Source organism: Oncorhynchus nerka, linkage group LG25 (genome assembly GCF_034236695.1).
Source record: "Oncorhynchus nerka isolate Pitt River linkage group LG25, Oner_Uvic_2.0, whole genome shotgun sequence".
NCBI classification, from domain to species: domain Eukaryota; kingdom Metazoa; phylum Chordata; class Actinopteri; order Salmoniformes; family Salmonidae; genus Oncorhynchus; species Oncorhynchus nerka.
In genome coordinates, this window is record NC_088420.1 from 40,017,730 (window position 1) to 40,036,480 (window position 18,751).

The 18,751-nt window shown below is 46.2% G+C and overlaps 1 protein-coding gene across 1 annotated transcript; it reads left to right on the forward strand.

Annotated features, from left to right (window-relative positions):
• Positions 1 to 1,187: 1,187 nt before the first annotated feature.
• lrrn2 (leucine rich repeat neuronal 2) lies at positions 1,188 to 5,965 on the forward strand. Its single transcript, XM_029633500.2, has 2 exons — positions 1,188 to 1,484; positions 3,119 to 5,965. Exon 2 carries the CDS (start codon positions 3,379 to 3,381, stop codon positions 5,131 to 5,133), a length of 1,755 nt encoding a protein of 584 aa, XP_029489360.2. The 5' UTR covers positions 1,188 to 1,484; positions 3,119 to 3,378; the 3' UTR covers positions 5,134 to 5,965.
• The last annotated feature ends 12,786 nt before the right edge of the window (positions 5,966 to 18,751 follow it).

Consider the following 18,751-nt stretch of genomic DNA (forward strand, 5'->3'; position numbering starts at 1 on the left):
TTGATTCCTTTTCATGCTGCTCCCTCTCATCCCTCATCCCCACTGCTTTTCAGCCTGCAGGGTGAATACGTGTGTGTGTGTTTGTGTGTGTCTCGGTGACATACTTTTCTGAATCTCTGTCACTCAGCTCCCATAATCCCCTTCTGTCTGCACAACAGGAATCCTTCCATCCCTCCATTCTTCCATCCGTCATCCATCCATCCATCATCCATCCATCCATCCATCCATCCATCCATCCATATATCCTCTCTCTCTGATGTTCATATTCTGTGTTGTTATGTGATTAGGAAAGGTAAAAAAAGGTCAACACTAAACATGACATTCCATCCTGACTTCCATTATGGTTAGATGGGTTAGGTTGATAATGAAGATATATTTATATATCTTTATTTATAGATTTGCTGATCGATCACACAATAAACACACACATTCAAGCCTGAGTTTGAGCAGAAAAGCCTTGTGTTGAGCTGTGTAGGTTAGGTGACTTGTCAGTGTTTGTTGGGAGAGAACGTAAACTTTTGTGCAATCCTTTTGTTTCTTCCCCTCAATTGTCACTAATGGCACAGGAATGTCTGAGGGCATAAACACACAAACACAAAGATATATAGTCATTCTCTTTTACACACAGAGAGAAGGAAGAGGAGGGGGGAGAGGTGCAACTGCTGGAGAGAGAGAAAGAGAAGATAGAATCTTCTGCTTTACTGCACACACACACGCGGGAAAACTCAGTGCACTGAAGCTCATATAGTTCATTCTCTATGTGGCCAGCAGCTACGCTCCAATACACCACTTTTTAAAAGCAAACCAGTGCGCTATTCCAAAAGCTAGGAGTACCTCTTAAAAGAATATCATCTTAAATAATCCCACAGCCCCCCCCCAACTGTAGCTATTTATTTAGGCTGATAGCTACTTTATTGAGGAAAAATGTACTTACTTTGACATGTGGTTGTCCCGCCTAGCAATTTTAAGATTAACGCACTAACTGTAATTTGCTCTGGATAAGAGCATCTACCAAATCACTCAAATGTAAAGCTCACTGAGCCTGCAATTATGAGGCATTGGAGAGTAGAGAGGGACAGAATCTCCTATTAATTCATATTTGTTTTGAGAGAGAGAGAGAGAGAGAGAGAGAGAGAGAGAGAGAAACCACATATACACTGTCAAAGATACAGAGGGGTTGGGGAGAGCAGAGGTAGTAGGCAGATTCCTCCTGTAGAGATCTCTCCTCAGCCTCAGAGAGAAAAGCAGGGATATTTTAAAAAGAGAGAAATACAGAGAAGGACATACAGATGTTTTAAGGAGAGAGAGAGATCGGAAGAATGATTATTTATGGTAGAGCTTGCCCTGAACACATAGAAGAAAAGCTGACAGAACATTCCCAGATAAAAACAACACCGTAAAAAGATCAAGGAGAGGTAAAGAGGCACAGCAGGAGAGTGAGGAAAGATCGAGAGATTCATGCAGTCAATGATACTCATCTGATGGTAAGGACTATTTCTTTGTGAGCTGCAAATGTTTGGACATAATTGCTTGAGTTTGTTTGCTAGGACATGTCTGGGTTAGACACAGACAGACACACAGAGCAGTAGAGTGAGAAGAGTGGCATCTGTGGTGTGTCACAGTGTTGTCAGCTCATACGTGTGCTGAGACTCTGGCGTGTGTGTGTATGTGTTTGCTTGTGTGTTTTTGTGTTTGTGGTGTGTGTGTGTGTTTGCTTGTGTGTTTTTATGTTTGTGTGTGTGTGCGTGTTTGTGTGTGTGTGTGTGTGTGCGTGTGTGCGTGTGCGTGTGTGTTTGCTTGGCAGCAGGGGGATACATCTCTATTTGTATTGATCAGCACCCTCGCTTTCCCTCACTCCCTTCCTTTCCCAGACTCCCTTCCTTTCCCTCACTGCCTTCCTTTCCCTCACTCCCTTCCTTTCCCTCACTGCCTTCCTTTCCCTCACTGCCTTCCTTTCCCTCACTGCCTTCCTTTCCCTCACTGCCTTCCTTTCCCTCACTCCCTTCCTTTCCCTCACTGCCTTCCTTTTCCTCACTGCCTTCCTTTTCCTCACTGCCTTCCTTTCCCTCACTGCCTTCCTTTTCCTCACTGCCTTCCTTTCCCTCACTGCCTTCATTTCCCTCACTGCCTTCCTTTCCCAGACTCCCTTCCTTTCCCTCACTGCCTTCCTTTTTCTCACTGGCTTCCTTTCCCTCACTGCCTTCCTTTCCCAGACTCCCTTTCTTTCCCTCACTGCCTTCCTTTCCCAGACTCCCTTCCTTTCCCTCACTGCCTTCCTTTCCCTCACTGCCTTCCCCTTCCTTCCTTTTCTGCCTTCATTTCCCTCACTGCCTTCCTTTCCCAGACCCTTCCTTTCCCTCACTGCCTTCCTTTCCCAGACCTTCCTTTCCCTCACTCCCTTCCCTCACTTTCCTTTCACTCCCTTCCTTTCCCTCACTGCCTTCCTTTCCCTCACTCCCTTCCTTTCCCTCACTGCCTTCCTTTCCCTCACTCCCTTCCTTTCCCTCACTGCCTTCCTTTCCCTCACTGCCTTCCTTTCCCTCTTCCTCTCCTCTATCCCCTCTCTTTTCTCTCCCATTCCTCCATGTCTCTCAATCTCTGTCAGTACGTATAGCTAGTTCAGCTACATCCCTCCTACTGCAGTCTCAGCTACAGCAAGACAACCTCCTCTCCTTTCTATTCCCTTTTCCCCTTCTGATATTTCCCCCCTCCTTTCCTCTTCTCCCCTTTTCTCTCCAGTGTGTGTGTGTGTGTGTGTGTGTGTGTGTGTTATTTCAAACTTCCTCTGTTGTCATTACTGGTGACCACTGCCACTAGGTGATACTGATGGTCATCAGTACACACACACACACACACACACACACACACACACACACACACATTTTAATTAATTGAATACACGATGAGAGTAAAGAAGAGGGAGATCAAAACTACATCAAATTAAATAGAATCCATTACTTAGCAGGGATGCAGATGAAAAGAGGAAGTCAATTGTTGATGGAGAGTTGAAAACACAGGAGGTATTCTCCTTTTAAACCCCTCCCTCTCACACTGGCTTTCTAAATGTGTTATAAACCTGACCTTGACCCATTATCTCCCCTGTCTCTCTCTCTCACAGGTAATCGCCTGAGTGTGTACAGAGCCACCCCCAATACACATGTCGCCACAATGTGACAGCAACTGTCTGACCACAGAGACCGCCACCTAGACACTATACATTCCTACAGCACTGTAACCTGACAACAGTAGATTCCTACAGCGCTGTAACGTTGTAACAACACTGAGTCAATCACCATTGAATTGCTGCCGCTGAATCAACGTCTCTGAATCAACTCCTATAGATCGACTCCTTTGAATCAACTCCTCTCTGCTGTGAGGATGCTGAGGGTGTCAATGGTCCTACTGAAGAGGCAGCTGATCCTGTGGGTGTGGGTGTCCAGTGCTCTAGTAGTCTATTCCCTGCCATGGCGGGTCTCCTGTCCGACAGGGTGTGTGTGTCAGATGAAGCCCTGGTTCTCCCCCCAGTCAGTGTCCTGCGAGGCTTCTACTGTGGACTGTAACAACCTGTTCCTAACCCAACTCCCCTCTCCTCTGCCCCCAGACACACACACCCTCCGTCTGCAGAGTAACCTGCTGTCTGCCCTGGAGATACCGCTCTTACACACACTCCCCAACCTCACCGAGTTGGACCTGTCTCAGAACCGCTTCAGCTGTGTTAGAACCCTAACCTTAACCCAGCCCCAGGCTGCCTCCCTGCCCTCCCTACTCTCCTTGCACCTGGAGGAGAACCAGCTCTGGTTCCTGCCCCCAGCCTCCTTTTCCTCCCTGCCCGCCCTACAGGAGCTTTTCCTCAGCCACAACCGGCTGTTCTACCTGGCTCCTGGAGCATTCTCCGGCCTGGGCTTACTGCTGCGCCTGCACCTCAACAACAACCACCTGACCTCAATTGAGCCCCGCTGGTTCACTGCCCTGCCCCGCCTCCAGGTGCTGATGCTGGGGGGAAACCCAGTGGAGGTCCTCCCTGACCGGGGCTTCCAGGACCTGGGGTCTCTACACAGCCTGGTGCTGGGGGGCATGGGGCTGAAGGGGCTGACTGAGAGCGCCCTGGAGGGGCTGGACAGTCTGGAGAGCCTGTCCTTCTATGACAACCTCCTCACCACCGTCCCCACACAGGCTCTGAGGAGGATCCCGGGCCTCAAGTTCCTGGACCTGAACAAGAACCCTCTGAGTGTGGTTCAGACAGGGGACTTCAGGGACCTGGTCCACCTGACAGAGCTGGGTCTGAACAACATGGAGGAGCTGGTGGCCATCGAGAGGGCAGCCATGGAGAACCTGCCTGAGCTCACCAAGCTGGAGATCACCAACAACCCCCGGCTGTCCTACATCCACCCCCAGGCCTTCCTTCGGCTGGGCCGGCTAGAAAGTCTGATGCTCAACTCCAACGCTCTGAGCGCTCTGCACCAACACACTGTCCTGTCTCTGCCCAGCCTGAGGGAGGTCAGCCTGTACTCCAACCCCCTCCGCTGTGACTGCCTGTTCCGTTGGGTGGCTAAGGAGCAACCTCACACAGATACACAGATGCCGCAGGCGGTGAGATTTATCCAGCCTCAGGCCACGTTGTGTTCTGAGCCTCTAGAGCTGAGGGCTCGTAGTGTGAGGGAGGTGTCAATCACCGAGATGTCAGCCTCCTGCCTACCCCTCATCCCCCCTAGTATCCTTCCTCACTACATGGGGGTGAGAGAGGGGGAGAGGCTGACTCTGCACTGTCGCGCGCTGGCAGAGCCTCAGCCCACAATCTATTGGGTCACTCCTTCTGGAATGAGACTAGGACCATCCGACCACACCCACAGCACCAAGCTTGCATCCAGCCAGACATCATCTTACCATTCCCCCTCACCCAGCCGAGCATCTGGTAATGCCTCAGTCCTCACCCCTTCCTCTCCCTCCTCCACTGCCTACCGGTTACTGCCAGAGGGGACATTGGAGATTGTCATGGTGACGGCCCGGGAGGCGGGTCTGTACACCTGTGTGGCTGAGAATACACTGGGGGCCGACACTCACAGTGTGACTGTTGGGGTGCAGGGGCAAGGGAGGGGGGGTTTGAGGCGCCGGATGTTGGAGGAGAGAGGATAGGAGTTGAAGGAGAGGGTTTTGAGGGAGGTCAGGGCAAGGGTTAAGACAGCAAGCATGATGAGAAGTACACACACAAATAAAGCCTAGCTATATAAATAATTGATGATATAACAACACACACACTTCCTTGCAGTCCAACGTTTCCAAAGATAACGGGTTATAGGATAGATACGGCTACCGCTCTTGGCGGCGGTACCATTGTAGGTGGTTGTGAAGCCCGATCCGGGAACCACATGTCCTGCCGCAGTTGGGACATGTTGGTTCTGAATCTGGAGCTGCTTGCGGGAATGGTTTGGGAGCAATGGGGCCTGTAAATAGAACATATGACAGGGCAGTGGAGTACAATCAGATGTGTATTTATATTACAGTATATATGCATACACATTGACATTGTTTGTGTTTGTATAAAGAGGACAATCAAATTGCAGTACTGCTTTCTATCCCCAGAACCTATCCACCTAACCCTAACCCAGCGATTGAACTTCAGGAGAGGACTCTCACCCTCTTTACTTACACTAGGGCGCAGGCATTTTCTAAACAGTGCCATTTTATGGTAGCCTATCCTTGCTTTCTTTGAGGTTTTGTAAATCAAAGTGTTTAATGTGAGTAGCCCTTTCTCACTCCATCCTTTCCCTTGGCTTTCTATCACATTACTTCTATTCTTCTATCCAACTGCCTGTACATACCTGCCTGTACATATCCAACTGCCTGTACATACCTGCCTGTACATATCCAACTGCCTGTACATACCATTAACTAGTTTTCCTACCCAGTATACCACTTCTCTTTCAAAGATGATTTAGATGTATTAAATTCTATTTTGAGCTATTATTAAAACATTTTGGACTGATATGCTGATGGTTTGTTTTCCTGTTAGCCAATTCCCTTATCGCTGGAGGCATGTGCGGAGGCAGACGAGTGCAATACATGATTCACTCTCCAAAACGGTAAGTGGGACTACATTGAATTGACAACAATCTTTCTATCCATCTTCCTACGACAACTTAAATTCATATTCAATTACATGTATAACCTATACATTTCTACTGGCCATGGTTTGTATTAGCAATATGTCCGGGGTAATTAAATACAATCTCAGATCATAACACCCTACATAATTAGTATGCTGTGCCGAAGAGCCATAGTGTATTTGCTGAAAAAGAGCACAAATACAACTGAAAGGCTCAGAAGTGTATTACTTCTCATTGAACACAGACACAACTTAACAGTCGATTGAAGGAAATCAGGTGTTAGCATCTCAACCCGTCTTCATAGACGAGTCTCAGGAACAGCTTGCCTTCTTTATCTCTTTATTCCTCACAAACAGAGCGCCTTTTACAGAAACAAGGAACTTTGCTCTTACTCAAGGCATTGATTCATTATTTTCTGAACAGTCCTGGTTCTGTTCCTGGGCCCTTCACACAGTAGTGCCATTGTTTTCCAGGACCTTGTACTTGATGGGGTAGTAGAGGTAGCACTGACTGCTGTCAAACACAACAAAAACAGTAGGATTCTCCATCCGATTCACACAGGAGTCATAGTGATCCCGTCCAGAGCTTGTTTGGTTGGGGAATCGAGGGGGGACGGACGTAGTCTATCGTTCCTAATCAGGTTTTACCCACATGAACCCAGTGTCTCGGCCCTCTGGCGGAGTAGCGGTGAGCTTGCTGGGCAAAACTACAAAGTAAATGCTATGGCTGTGATGGCTAGTGGGTCAAGCCACACGCGGGTTGAAGTTCTGTTGGGAGATATCCTCGACGGCACTCTGAGGTTCCATGGAACAGGTGTCTCTGCAGGACTGTGCCAGGGTCCACCTGCATGTGTTGCTTCTGCCAAGGGAACACACACACTGTCAAAGATTTACTCACACACAGAAAATATGTGCATTTTGAATGTATTTTGAGTGCTCAATGTTAGTGGGGGCAAGTCTTAAGAGACCATCAAGATGGCATAGCAGTCAGACGTCTTTTGTCCTCGTCTTGTCGTGTCTCGTATATATATACGGTATATATTTACAACTTTCTTCGCATACCTTTTTATATTTCTTTTTCTTTTTCTTTTCCATAAACTCATCTTCAAAACACTCTCCTGCAACTCGCCTCACCAATTTATATATATATTTTTAAAGAAAGTATTATTTACCTTAAAACTGCTTAAGGATGACGCAGAATACAGTTCCCATGCAGGAACATCACTCAGCGGAATTTCAGAGCGCCACCTATAGTTTTTGATAAAACTCAAACTTTCATTACACTTTCATTAAAATACACATTCAAGGTAGTGAATTAAAGCTACACTCGTTGTGAATCTATCCACCAAGTCAGATTTGTAAAATGCTTTTCGGCGAAAGCATGAGAAGCTATTATCTGATAGCATGTACCCCCAAAATACTGCAACGTCACCTAACACGACAGATTTTGCAGTAGCCGGCGCTACCCAAAACGCAGAAATAAAATATAAAACATTCATTACCTTTGACGAGCTTCTTTCTTGGCACTCCTAGATGTCCCATAAACATCACTATTGGGTCTTTTTTTCGATTAAATCGGTCCATATATAGCCTAGATATCGATCTATGAAGACTGTGTAATCAAGGAAAAAGCTGAGTTTGATAACGCAACGTCATTTTTTTAAATTAAAAAAGTTGACGATAAACTTTCACAAAACACTTCGAAATACTTTTGTAATGCAACTTTAGGTATTAGTAAACGTTAATAAGCGATCAAATTGATCACGAGGCGATGTATATTCTATAGCTATACGTCTGGAAATAATGTCCGGGTAAATCTCAACCAAAATATCCGGTCGGAGACCGTAAGAAATGGGCTGTCTCTTGTTCGTTTGACCAAGAAACAAATCCGAGACAAATGACAAGACTGTTGACATCGTGTGGAAGCTGTATGTATTGCAACCCCGTGATTTAACCAGTTTTAGAAACGTCTGAGTGTTTTCTATCAACACATACTAATCATATGCATATACTATATTCCTGGCATGAGTAGCAGGGCGCTGAAATGTTGTGCGATTTTTAACAAAAAGCTGCGAAAATTCGCAGCCTCCCTAAGAGGTTAAATCTGTAATCCTCCATAGAAGCTAACCAGAACCTAGCCAGAAGCTAACCAGAAGCTAGCCAGAAGCTAGCCAGAAGCTAACCAGAAGCTAGCCTGAAGCTAATAAGAAGCTAGCCAGAAGCTAGTTAGCTTCTTTACTGGCTAATTGTTAGTATTCAGCTAACCACGGTTTGTGGTCATCGGCTATCCTTTAGCTCGAAAATCTATCGCCAGTTTTGTAAGGCGCGGCTCGGACCGGAACATACCGGACCTATTTTTCAACCGCTAACTCTGGATTTTATACCTGGATCTCGCAGCTGATGTATTAGCTGCTATCTGTGTGACTATCTGCTTACGTCGATTCCGGAGCAAACATCAATTATTCCGGAGCTAGCCAGCTGAAGAGTTCCATCAGTCACTCCTGGGCTACAATCACCTATCCGGATCCGTTTTACTGCCAACGCGGAGCCCCATCGGGCCTTCACAATTGGACTACCAACGTTATCTGCCCGGGGAAGTTATCCAGCTGGCTCCTCCGTCGCGACGTTACCTGAACGCCCATCTGCGGCCCGCTTATCGTTAGCTGTCTTATCAGCTGCTATCTGAATAGACCTATCGGACAATATCTATAAAAAAATTATTGGGCCTCTATAACTATATATATATATTTTTTGCGAATTGGATTGATCCCCTCTACCACACGGAACCCCACTAATCCTACCGACGGAAACGCACAAGGTGGCTAAAAACAGACCTCCTTATAAGCAACTAATTATAAAACACTGAGAAATATTGACATTTCATCAATTACATTACCCTCCCCTGGACTAGATAAAAAAACGACTAAACCCTCCAGATCACAACACTCTCTGCAGTGTCCATGTCAAGCTGCGAGGGACCTTGGAGCGGGGCACGGTGGCAGGGACAGGGGTTGTAAGATTTGGGTAGGGGTAGGGGTGGTGAAGGGTGTGGGGTTGGGGATAAGCGTGGTGTTTAGAGGTGGGGTAACTGGGGTTACGAATATCGGTGGTGTCATGGTGGGCTGTTCTAGATTCAGAAGCTGTGCTAGAGCTGAGGGTAGAGAGGTGTGGTGTGAGGGAGGTGGGTTCAGGACTCCAGGGAAGGTGTTTAGGCAGGGCAGCAGGTGTTGCAGTTTGCCTGGTGTGTTTAGGCCCAGCTGGATGGGGCAGCTTGGAGCGGAGGAGCAGGAGGGTGTGGAGAGGTGCAGCAGATTCAAGCAGGGGCTTTAGAGGATCTTCGGGTTGAGAATCGTGCACTGGTGGAATGGGGAACTGGACCCTGGGCCGGTGGCTGTGTCCGGTGCTGGATCCTTGTGTATGAGGGCTGGGCTCGAGATCAGGACACTGGGTTTGAACGATGGGCCTCAATCCAAAGCCTTTTCCTGGACAGATCACGACTGGTGGTTTTCTATCTGAGATCAACTTAATGAGAAACAGACAGTCAGTCAAGTCACTGGTCATGAAGAACCACTTTGCTTTGAGAGTTTGATGAAACTGCAAGTCTTGATTTCTGAAGTGATAATGAATAGCAATTGTATGCGCAACTGTGCCTGGCTGCTGATATGATTTAACATTTTATTTTGAGGATATCGTGGTTTCAGATCATTCACAAATAAATAACATTCAGAACTTTCAGATAAATATTGTAGAAGCATACAATATTCTATGTCAAGTGAAATTTTTTCTATCAGCAAATAGCCTATTTCTATTCTAAATATTTAAACCTGCTGAATAAGCCCCTCTATCCACGTAATACTGCTTGTGGTTTAGTAGCCATAAACGCTAGCTCGGGATAGTTCTTACCTGGGAGACCAACAGTTGTCTTCAATTTGGTCCAAAAAAAAAGAACAAATTAGATTATGAAAAAAATAAATAATCCAGTCTCCAGGTTGCCCACAATGCTGCACCTGCCAGCCCGGTGAAACTTACTTCCATGAATTTCCCGCCGTTTGCTGAAAGAAAAAGGAAATCGTAATGTAGCTAGCGCCCGCGAAGGTAAATGACGGACTAAAGGAAGATGGTGGGGAAAATAGACAGCATGCGACGACAGATCGTGGAGGTCAATGAAAGTATGTTGAGCATGGCAGGAAAACAGAAAATGAAAAGATGGAAGAAGGCAACATCTACCACTACACCTGAGGAGAGTGAGGATGGGTGGGAAGAAGACACGACGAAGGAAGGGAATCCAGCATGGCAGGAAAACAGAAAAAGGTGGAAGAAGGCAACATCTACCATTACACCTGGTGGTAGGTGCGGTGAATACCCCCAAGATTGAGCCTCGCCCTGATGATGATAAAGATAATTCTGGCACATTGGGTGTGAGTTTTTTTGGGGAGAGAATGGTGGTTCCATATGTGGTGTTAGGTTGAGTGGAGAAGAGTTGGGGTACTGCTGAGTTGGTGAAAGTAACTCGAAGTTGACTCGTGATGATTTTTTGTTTTTCTACCATCTAGAGGGAGCGAGCGCTTCATACTAAATGCCTAGGGACAAGTACTGTGACTTGCTTTGTTCTCTGGAGCAGGGTGCCATTGAAAATGGGTCCTAGCAGACCATTTCCGGAGACCTTCTCCCTTACCTCACCTCGCTCATCAACTCATCCCTGACCGCTGGCTACGTCCCTTCTGTCTTCAAGAGAGCGAGAGTTGCACCCCTTCTGAAAAAACCTACACTCGATCCCTCCGATGTCAACAACTACAGACCAGTATCCCTTCTTTCTTTTCTCTCCAAAACTCTTGAACGTGCCGTCCTTGGCCAGCTCTCCCGCTATCTCTCTCAGAATGACCTTCTTGATCCAAATCAGTCAGGTTTCAAGACTAGTCATTCAACTGAGACTGCTCTTCTCTGTATCACGGAGGCCCTCCGCACTGCTAAAGCTAACTCTCTCTCCTCTGCTCTCATCCTTCTAGACCTATCGGCTGCCTTCGATACTGTGAACCATCAGATCCTCCTCTCCACCCTCTCCGAGTTGGGCATCTCCGGCGCGGCCCACGCTTGGATTGCGTCCTACCTGACAGGTCGCTCCTACCAGGTGGCGTGGCGAGAATCTGTCTCCTCACCACGCGCTCTCACCACTGGCGTCCCCCAGGGCTCTGTTCTAGGCCCTCTCCTATTCTCGCTATACACCAAGTCACTTGGCTCTGTCATAACCTCACATGGTCTCTCCTATCATTGCTATGCAGACGACACACAATGAATCTTCTCCTTTCCCCCTTCTGATGACCAGGTGGCGAATCGCATCTCTGCATGTCTGGCAGACATATCAGTGTGGATGACGGATCACCACCTCAAGCTGAACCTCGGCAAGACGGAGCTGCTCTTCCTCCCGGGGAAGGACTGCCCGTTCCATGATCTCGCCATCACGGTTGACAACTCCATTGTGTCCTCCTCCCAGAGCGCTAAGAACCTTGGCGTGATCCTGGACAACACCCTGTCGTTCTCAACTAACATCAAGGCGGTGGCCCGTTCTTGTAGGTTCATGCTCTACAACATCCGCAGAGTACGACCCTGCCTCACACAGGAAGCAGCGCAGGTCCTAATCCAGGCACTTGTCATCTCCCGTCTGGATTACTGCAACTCGCTGTTGGCTGGGCTCCCTGCCTGTGCCATTAAACCCCTACAACTCATCCAGAACGCCGCAGCCCGTCTGGTGTTCAACCTTCCCAAGTTCTCTAACGTCACCCCGCTCCTCCGCTCTCTCCACTGGCTTCCAGTTGAAGCTCGCATCCGCTACAAGACCATGGTGCTTGCCTACGGAGCTGTGAGGGGAACGGCACCTCAGTACCTCCAGGCTCTGATCAGGCCCTACACCCAAACAAGGGCACTGCGTTCATCCACCTCTGGCCTGCTCGCCTCCCTACCACTGAGGAAGTACAGTTCCCGCGCAGCCCAGTCAAAACTGTTCGCTGCTCTGGCCCCCCAATGGTGGAACAAACTCCCTCACGACGCCAGGACAGCGGAGTCAATCACCACCTTCCGGAGACACCTGAAACCTCACCTCTTTCAGGAATACCTAGGATAGGATAAAGTAATCCTTCTCACCCCCCTTAAAAGATTTAGATGCACTATTGTAAAGTGGCTGTTCCACTGGATGTCTTAAGGTGAACGCACCAATTTGTAAGTCGCTCTGGATAAGAGCGTCTGCTAAATGACTTAAATGTTAAATGTAAATGTTAAAATAGTGATAACTGGGGTGCTGTTAAGTTGGGGAGGAACAATTGAAATGGAAGATTCCCGGTGTCTGTGACGTCTGCCATTCAACACATCTCTGGTGGAGAGTGTGTTGAAACAGAGAAAACATTGTCTGTTCTGCTATGTTTTGATGCGGAGTCTTTCCCTGAAAAAGTTAAGTTACAATGTGTCAGTTACACCGTGAGAACTTTTGTCCTGAACCCATTACAGTGTTTTAGGTGCCAAGCTTATGGTCATGTTGCATCAGTGTGTAGGAGGGAAATTCCTCGATGTGAGAAGTGTGCAGGAGGGCATGAGACAAATCATTGTGTAGTACTGGTGGAAGGAGGTTGTGTGTGTTAAATGTAAAATGCATGGTGCTGGAGATCAGAAGTGTCCGGTGAGAGAAAAGCAGGTTGAGGTTGCTACAGAAGGTATCGTATGCTGAGGCAGTGAAGACAGTAATAGTGGCATATGGGTCCAGGGTGAGGGATCCTAAGAGGATCCCTGTGAGTAGGCCGAGGCCAATAGAGAGTGATAGGAATAACACGTAGTTCAGTAAGATTGAATTCTAAGTGTTCATAGCCATGGTTATGAACTGTGCTGCAGAAATGGTACGTAAATCACAGAAAATAGATGTTGTGGTGGCAGCAGAGAAGTACTTGGGTGTATGAGATTTAACTGCAGAAGAGTTACAAGCTTTGTTGAGCAAGAGTGTGCCATCCTCCCAGGCTGCCGGCCCGGTGTTGGAGCAGATAGGGCCAAGTAGTGGAATAGTGGTGAAGTTTTTTAATGGGTGTAGGGTTAGTTGGCAAGGCAAGTTTAATGAACGCACATTCCAGAACAGTAGGTAGAAACATAGAGCTAGATGAGAGGAATAGATTAATAGGGAGGCTGTGGATGGCCTCACACTCCGGTACAGTAGGTGGCAGTGTAGGTACGACACGGTCACAATCTGCAAATAAAAATGTAAGAAGAAGCTAGCGCCCTCCCAGAAGACAGACATGTGATGTTGATTGACAGATGTTCGGTGAAGGTTGTTGTGTAATAGGCTACTTCTTTAGCCTGCACTACATCACTTAAAGTTATGTAAACAAGAATTTCCCAGGCAGTAGCTAGAATTAGGCGGAATAATTAATACACTTGGATGCTCTGTTGCGGTTGTAGCCTACTGCTCTTGCAACAAGTCAATTTGATGGAAACCTCTCTGGTGGGAAAATGTGCATATTGGTTTTATGCATATTTTTGAATATTCACATGAAAATCTGTCGACAATTGGATGGAAACCTAGCTAGTGAAAAGAAGGAAGCCTGTACAGAATACACATATTCCAAAACGTACATCCTGTTTGCAACAACGCACTAAACTAATACTGCAAAAAATGTGGCAAAGCAATTCACTTTGCGTCCTGAATAGAAAATGTTTTGATTGGGGAAAATCCAATACATCGCATTACTGTGTAACACTCTCCATATCTTCAAGCATAGTGGTGGCTGCATCATGTTTTGGGTAAGCTTGTAATTGTTATGGACTAGAGAGTTTTTCAGGATGAAAAAGAAACAGAATGGAGCTAAGCACAGGCAAAATCCTAGAGGAAAGCCTGGTTCAACCTGCTATCAACCAGACACTGGGAATGAACTTTTCAGCAGGACAATAACCTAAAACACAAGGCCAAATGGAGTTGCTTACCAAGAACACTGTGAATGTTCCTGAGTGGCCGAGTTACAGTTGACTTAAATCTACGGCTTGACTTGAAAATGGTTGTCTTGCAATGATCAACCACAAATTTGACAGAACTTGAAGAATTTTGAAAAGAATAATGGGCACATTTTGCACAATCCAGGTGTGGAAAGCTCTTAGTGACTTACCCAGAAAGACTCATAGCTGTAATCGCTGCCAAAAGTGCTTCTACAAATAATTGACTCAGGGGTGTGAATACTTATGTAAATGAGATATTTCTGTATTTCATTTTTCAATACATTTTCAAACATTTCTAAAATCATGTTTTCACTTTGTCATTATGGGGTTTTGTGTGTAGATGGAGAAAAATAACATTTCATCCATTTTGAATTCAGGCTGTAACAAAGTGGAATAAGTCAAGGGATATGAATATTTTCTTAAGACACTGTATTTGAGATGGAGCACTGTTAACTTTAATTGCTTACCTTTCACTCAAAATTGGAGAACCAGTTATTTGCAAAACTGGAATATACTATAATAATGTTCAATAAAACATGGTGGCACAATTCACGTTTAGGTCAAGAATTCAAGACTATCTTGTGGAATTATGTTTATTTTGTTGTCTTTTAATTTCGGTCACAATGAACATTTAATAAAGTCTTTATTTGTAAAACTATGCTGAACAAAATGGAAATATACATTTTCTTTGTGAGTCTTGGTAAAAAGGCCCTCTGTGTGTGAGGAAGAAAGGGAAAGTGAAACTGTTTCTGAGCTTTGTCGATAAAGACCAGTTGAGATGCGAACAGCTCAGTTCCTGCATCAACTCTTGTGTCTGGGCTCCTAATAAAAGTAATAAACTTTGCCTGAGTTTATACAGGCAGCCCAATTCAAATATTTTGCCAATTATTTGCATATCTGATACCCATCTGCTCTTTTACCTAATGGGTAAACAGAAAAAAAACACATGGAACCTGATCTTTGACTTCCGATTTATAACACCTCCATATGTGGATCTGAATCCTGTAACAAACCTAATCCTCCATGTGACCTTAACGTGGATGCTCAGATCAGATATATTTGCTCTGAAGTGCTTTTTTCCTTCTTTTTCACATGAGCATTACATATGTGTACTACTTTAAATCAAATCTTATTGGTCACATACACATGGTTAGCAGACGTAAAAAAAATGACCTAATACACATAAATCTAAAGGGGTGAATGAGAATATGCACATATAAATATATGGATGAGCGACAGCCGAGCGGCATAGGCAAGGTGCAATAGATGGTATAAAGTACAGTATATACAGTTGAAGTCGGAAGTTTACATACACCTTAGCCAAATAACTCAGTTTTTCACAATTCCTGACATTTAATCCAAGTACAAATTCCCTGTCTGAGGTCAGTTAGGATCACCACTTTATTTTAAGAATGTGAAATATCAGAATAATATTAGAGAGAATGATTTATTTCAGCTTTTATTTCTTTCATCACATACCCAGTGGGTCAGAAGTTGACACACACTCAATTAGTATTTGATCGTATTGCCTTTAAATAGTTTAACTTGGGTAAAACGTTTCGGGTAGCTTTCCACAATAAGTTGGGTGAATTTTGGTCCATTCCTCCTGACAGAGCTGGTGTAACTGAGTCAGGTTTGTAGGCCTCCTTGCTCGCACACGCTTTTTCAGTTCTGCCCACATATCTTCTGTAGGATTGAGGTCAGGGCTTTGTGATGGCCACTCCAATACCTTGACTTTGTTGTCCTTAAGCCATTTTGCCACAACTTTGGAAGTATGCTTGGGGTCATTGTCCATTTGGAAGACCCATTTGCGACCAAGCTTTAACTTCCTGACTGATGTCTTGAGATGTTGCTTCAATATATCCATGTAATTTTCCTGCCTCATGATGCACCAGTCCCTCCTGTAAGCAAAGCACTACCACAGCATGATGTTGCCACCCCCGTACTTCACGGTTGGGATGGTGTTCTTCAGTTGAGAGCCTTGCAGTAGCCATACCAGGCTGTGATACAGTCCAACAGAATGCTCTCGATTATGCATCTGTAAAAGTTTCAGGGTTTTGGGTGACAAGCAAAATTTATACAGCCTCCTGAGGTTGAAGAGGGGCTGTTGCGCCTTCTTCACCACACCGTCTGTGGATGGACCATTTCAGTTTGTGATGTGTATGCCGAGGAACTTAAAACTTTCCACCTTCTCCACTGCTGGCCCTTTGATAGGGGGGTGCTCCCTCTGCTGTTTCCTGAAGTCCACAATCATCTCCTTTGTTTTGTTGACGTTGAGTGAGAGGTTGTTTTCCTGACACCACACTCTGAGTGCACTCACCTCCTCCCTGTAGGCTGTCTTGTCATTGTTGGTGATCACGCACACTACTGTTGTGTCGTCTGCTAACTTGATGATTGAGTTGGAGGCGTGCATGGCCACACAGTCGTGGGTGAACAAGGAGTACAGGAGGGGGCTGAGCACACACCCTTGTTGGGCCCCAGTGTTGAGGGTCAACGAAGTGGAGATGTTGTTTAATTCCTTCACCACCTGGGGGCAGCCCGTCAGAAAGTCCAGGACCCAATTGCACAGGGAAGGGTTGAGACCCAGGGACTCCAGCTTGATGATGAGCTTGGAGGGTACTCTGGTGTTGAATGCTGAGCTGTAGTCAATGAACAGCATTCTTACATAGGTAATCCTCTTGTCCAGATGGGATAGGGCAGTGTGATGGTGATTGCATCGTCTGTGGACCTGTTGGGGCAGTATGCAAACTAAAGTGGGTCTAGGGTGGCCGGTAAGGTGGAGGTGATATGATTCTTGACTGGTCTCTCAAAGCAATTCATGATGACAGAAGTGAGTGCTATGGTGCGATAGTCATTTAGTTCAGTTAACTTTGTCTTCTTGGATACAGGAACAATGGCGGCCATCTTGAAGCATGTGAGGACAGCAGAATGAGATAGGGAGTGATTGAATATGTTCGTAAACACACCAGCCAGCTGGTCTGCACATTCTCTGAGGACGCAGAAGGCATTTAAATGTTTTACTCACGTCGGCCACGGAGGAGGAGAGGGAGGGGCGCAGTTCTTGTTAGTGGGCCGTGACGGTGGCACTGTATTATCCTCAAAGCGGGCAAAGAAGGTGTTTAGTTTGTCTGCAAGTGTGACGTCGGTGTGCGTGACGTGCCTGGTTTTCTTTTTGTAGTCCGTGATTTCCTGTGGACCCGACCATATACGTCTCATGTCTAAGCCATTGAATTGACTCCACTTTGTCCCTGTACTGGGATTTCACTTGTTTGATTGCCTTGCGGAGGGAATAACTACACTGTTTATATTCAGCCACATTCCCAGACCTCTTTCCATGGTTAAATGCGGTGGTTCGAGCTTTTAGTTTTGTGCGACCGGAACATATCCGACCGGATCATATCCCAGTCCACGTGATCAAAAGCGTAGATTCCGATTGGTCAGACCAGCGTTGAATGGTTCTAGTCACTGGTATATCCTGTTTAAGTTTCTACCTATAAGACGGTAAAGGCAAGATGGCGTCGTGGTTGGATTTGCCGAAGGGAGGTCGGGGGAGGGCTTTGTATGCATCGCGGAAGTTAGAGTTGCAGTGATTGAGTGTATTACCAACGCAAGTACTGCAATCAATATGCTCATAAATTTAGGTAGCCTTATTCTCATATTTGCTTTGTTAAAATTCCCAGCTACAATAAATGCAGCCTCAGGATATATGGTTTCCAGTTTACATAGACATTTCTTGAGGGCCGTCGTGGTGTCTGCGTGAGGGGGAATGTACACAGCTGTAGCGATAACTGACGAGAATTCTCCTGGGAGGTAATAAGACAGGCATTTGTTTGTAAGGAATTCTAAGTCCGGTGAGCAGAAGGACTTGAGTTCCTGTATGCTGTTATGATTACACCTTGAGTCATTAATCATGAAGCATACACCCCCACCCTTCCTCTTCCCAGAGAGGTGTTTATCTCTGTTGACGTGATGCATGGAGAAGCCCGGTGGCTGATCCGATTCAGACAACATATCCCGAGAAAGCTATGTTTCCGTGAAACAGAGAACATTACAATCTCTGATGTCTCTTTGAAAGGCAACCCTTTCTCGAATTTCGTCTACCTTGTTGTCAAGACTGGACATTGGCGAGTAGTATACTCGGGAGCGGTGGGAGATGTGCACGTCTACGGAGCCTCACCAGGAGGCCGCTCCGTCTGCCCCTTCTGCGGCGCCGTTGTTTTGGGTCGGCTTCTGGGATAAGTTCCATTGTCCTGGGTGGGGGTCCAACAGAGGATCCACTTCTGGAAAGTCATATTCCTGGTCGTAATGTTGGTAAGTTGACTTTGCTCTTTTATCCAATAGCTCTTCCCGGCTGTAAGTAATGAGACAAGATTTCCTGAAATAATACATAAAATACTGCATAGTTTCCTAAGGATTCAGAGGCCGCATCAGTGTGGTCGTGTTCCCCTGCTCATCGACTGACAGATTTCTAGCACATATTTATTTATCCTTTATTTAATAGGCAAGTCAGTTAAGAACAAATTCTTATTTACAATGACGGCCTACCCCGGCCAAACCCTAACACAGACAACGTTGGGCCAATTGTGCGCCGCCTTATTGGACTCCCAATCACAGCTGGTTGTGATACAGCCTGGTTTCAAACCAGGGTCTGTAGTGACACCTCTAGCACTGAGGTGCAGTGCA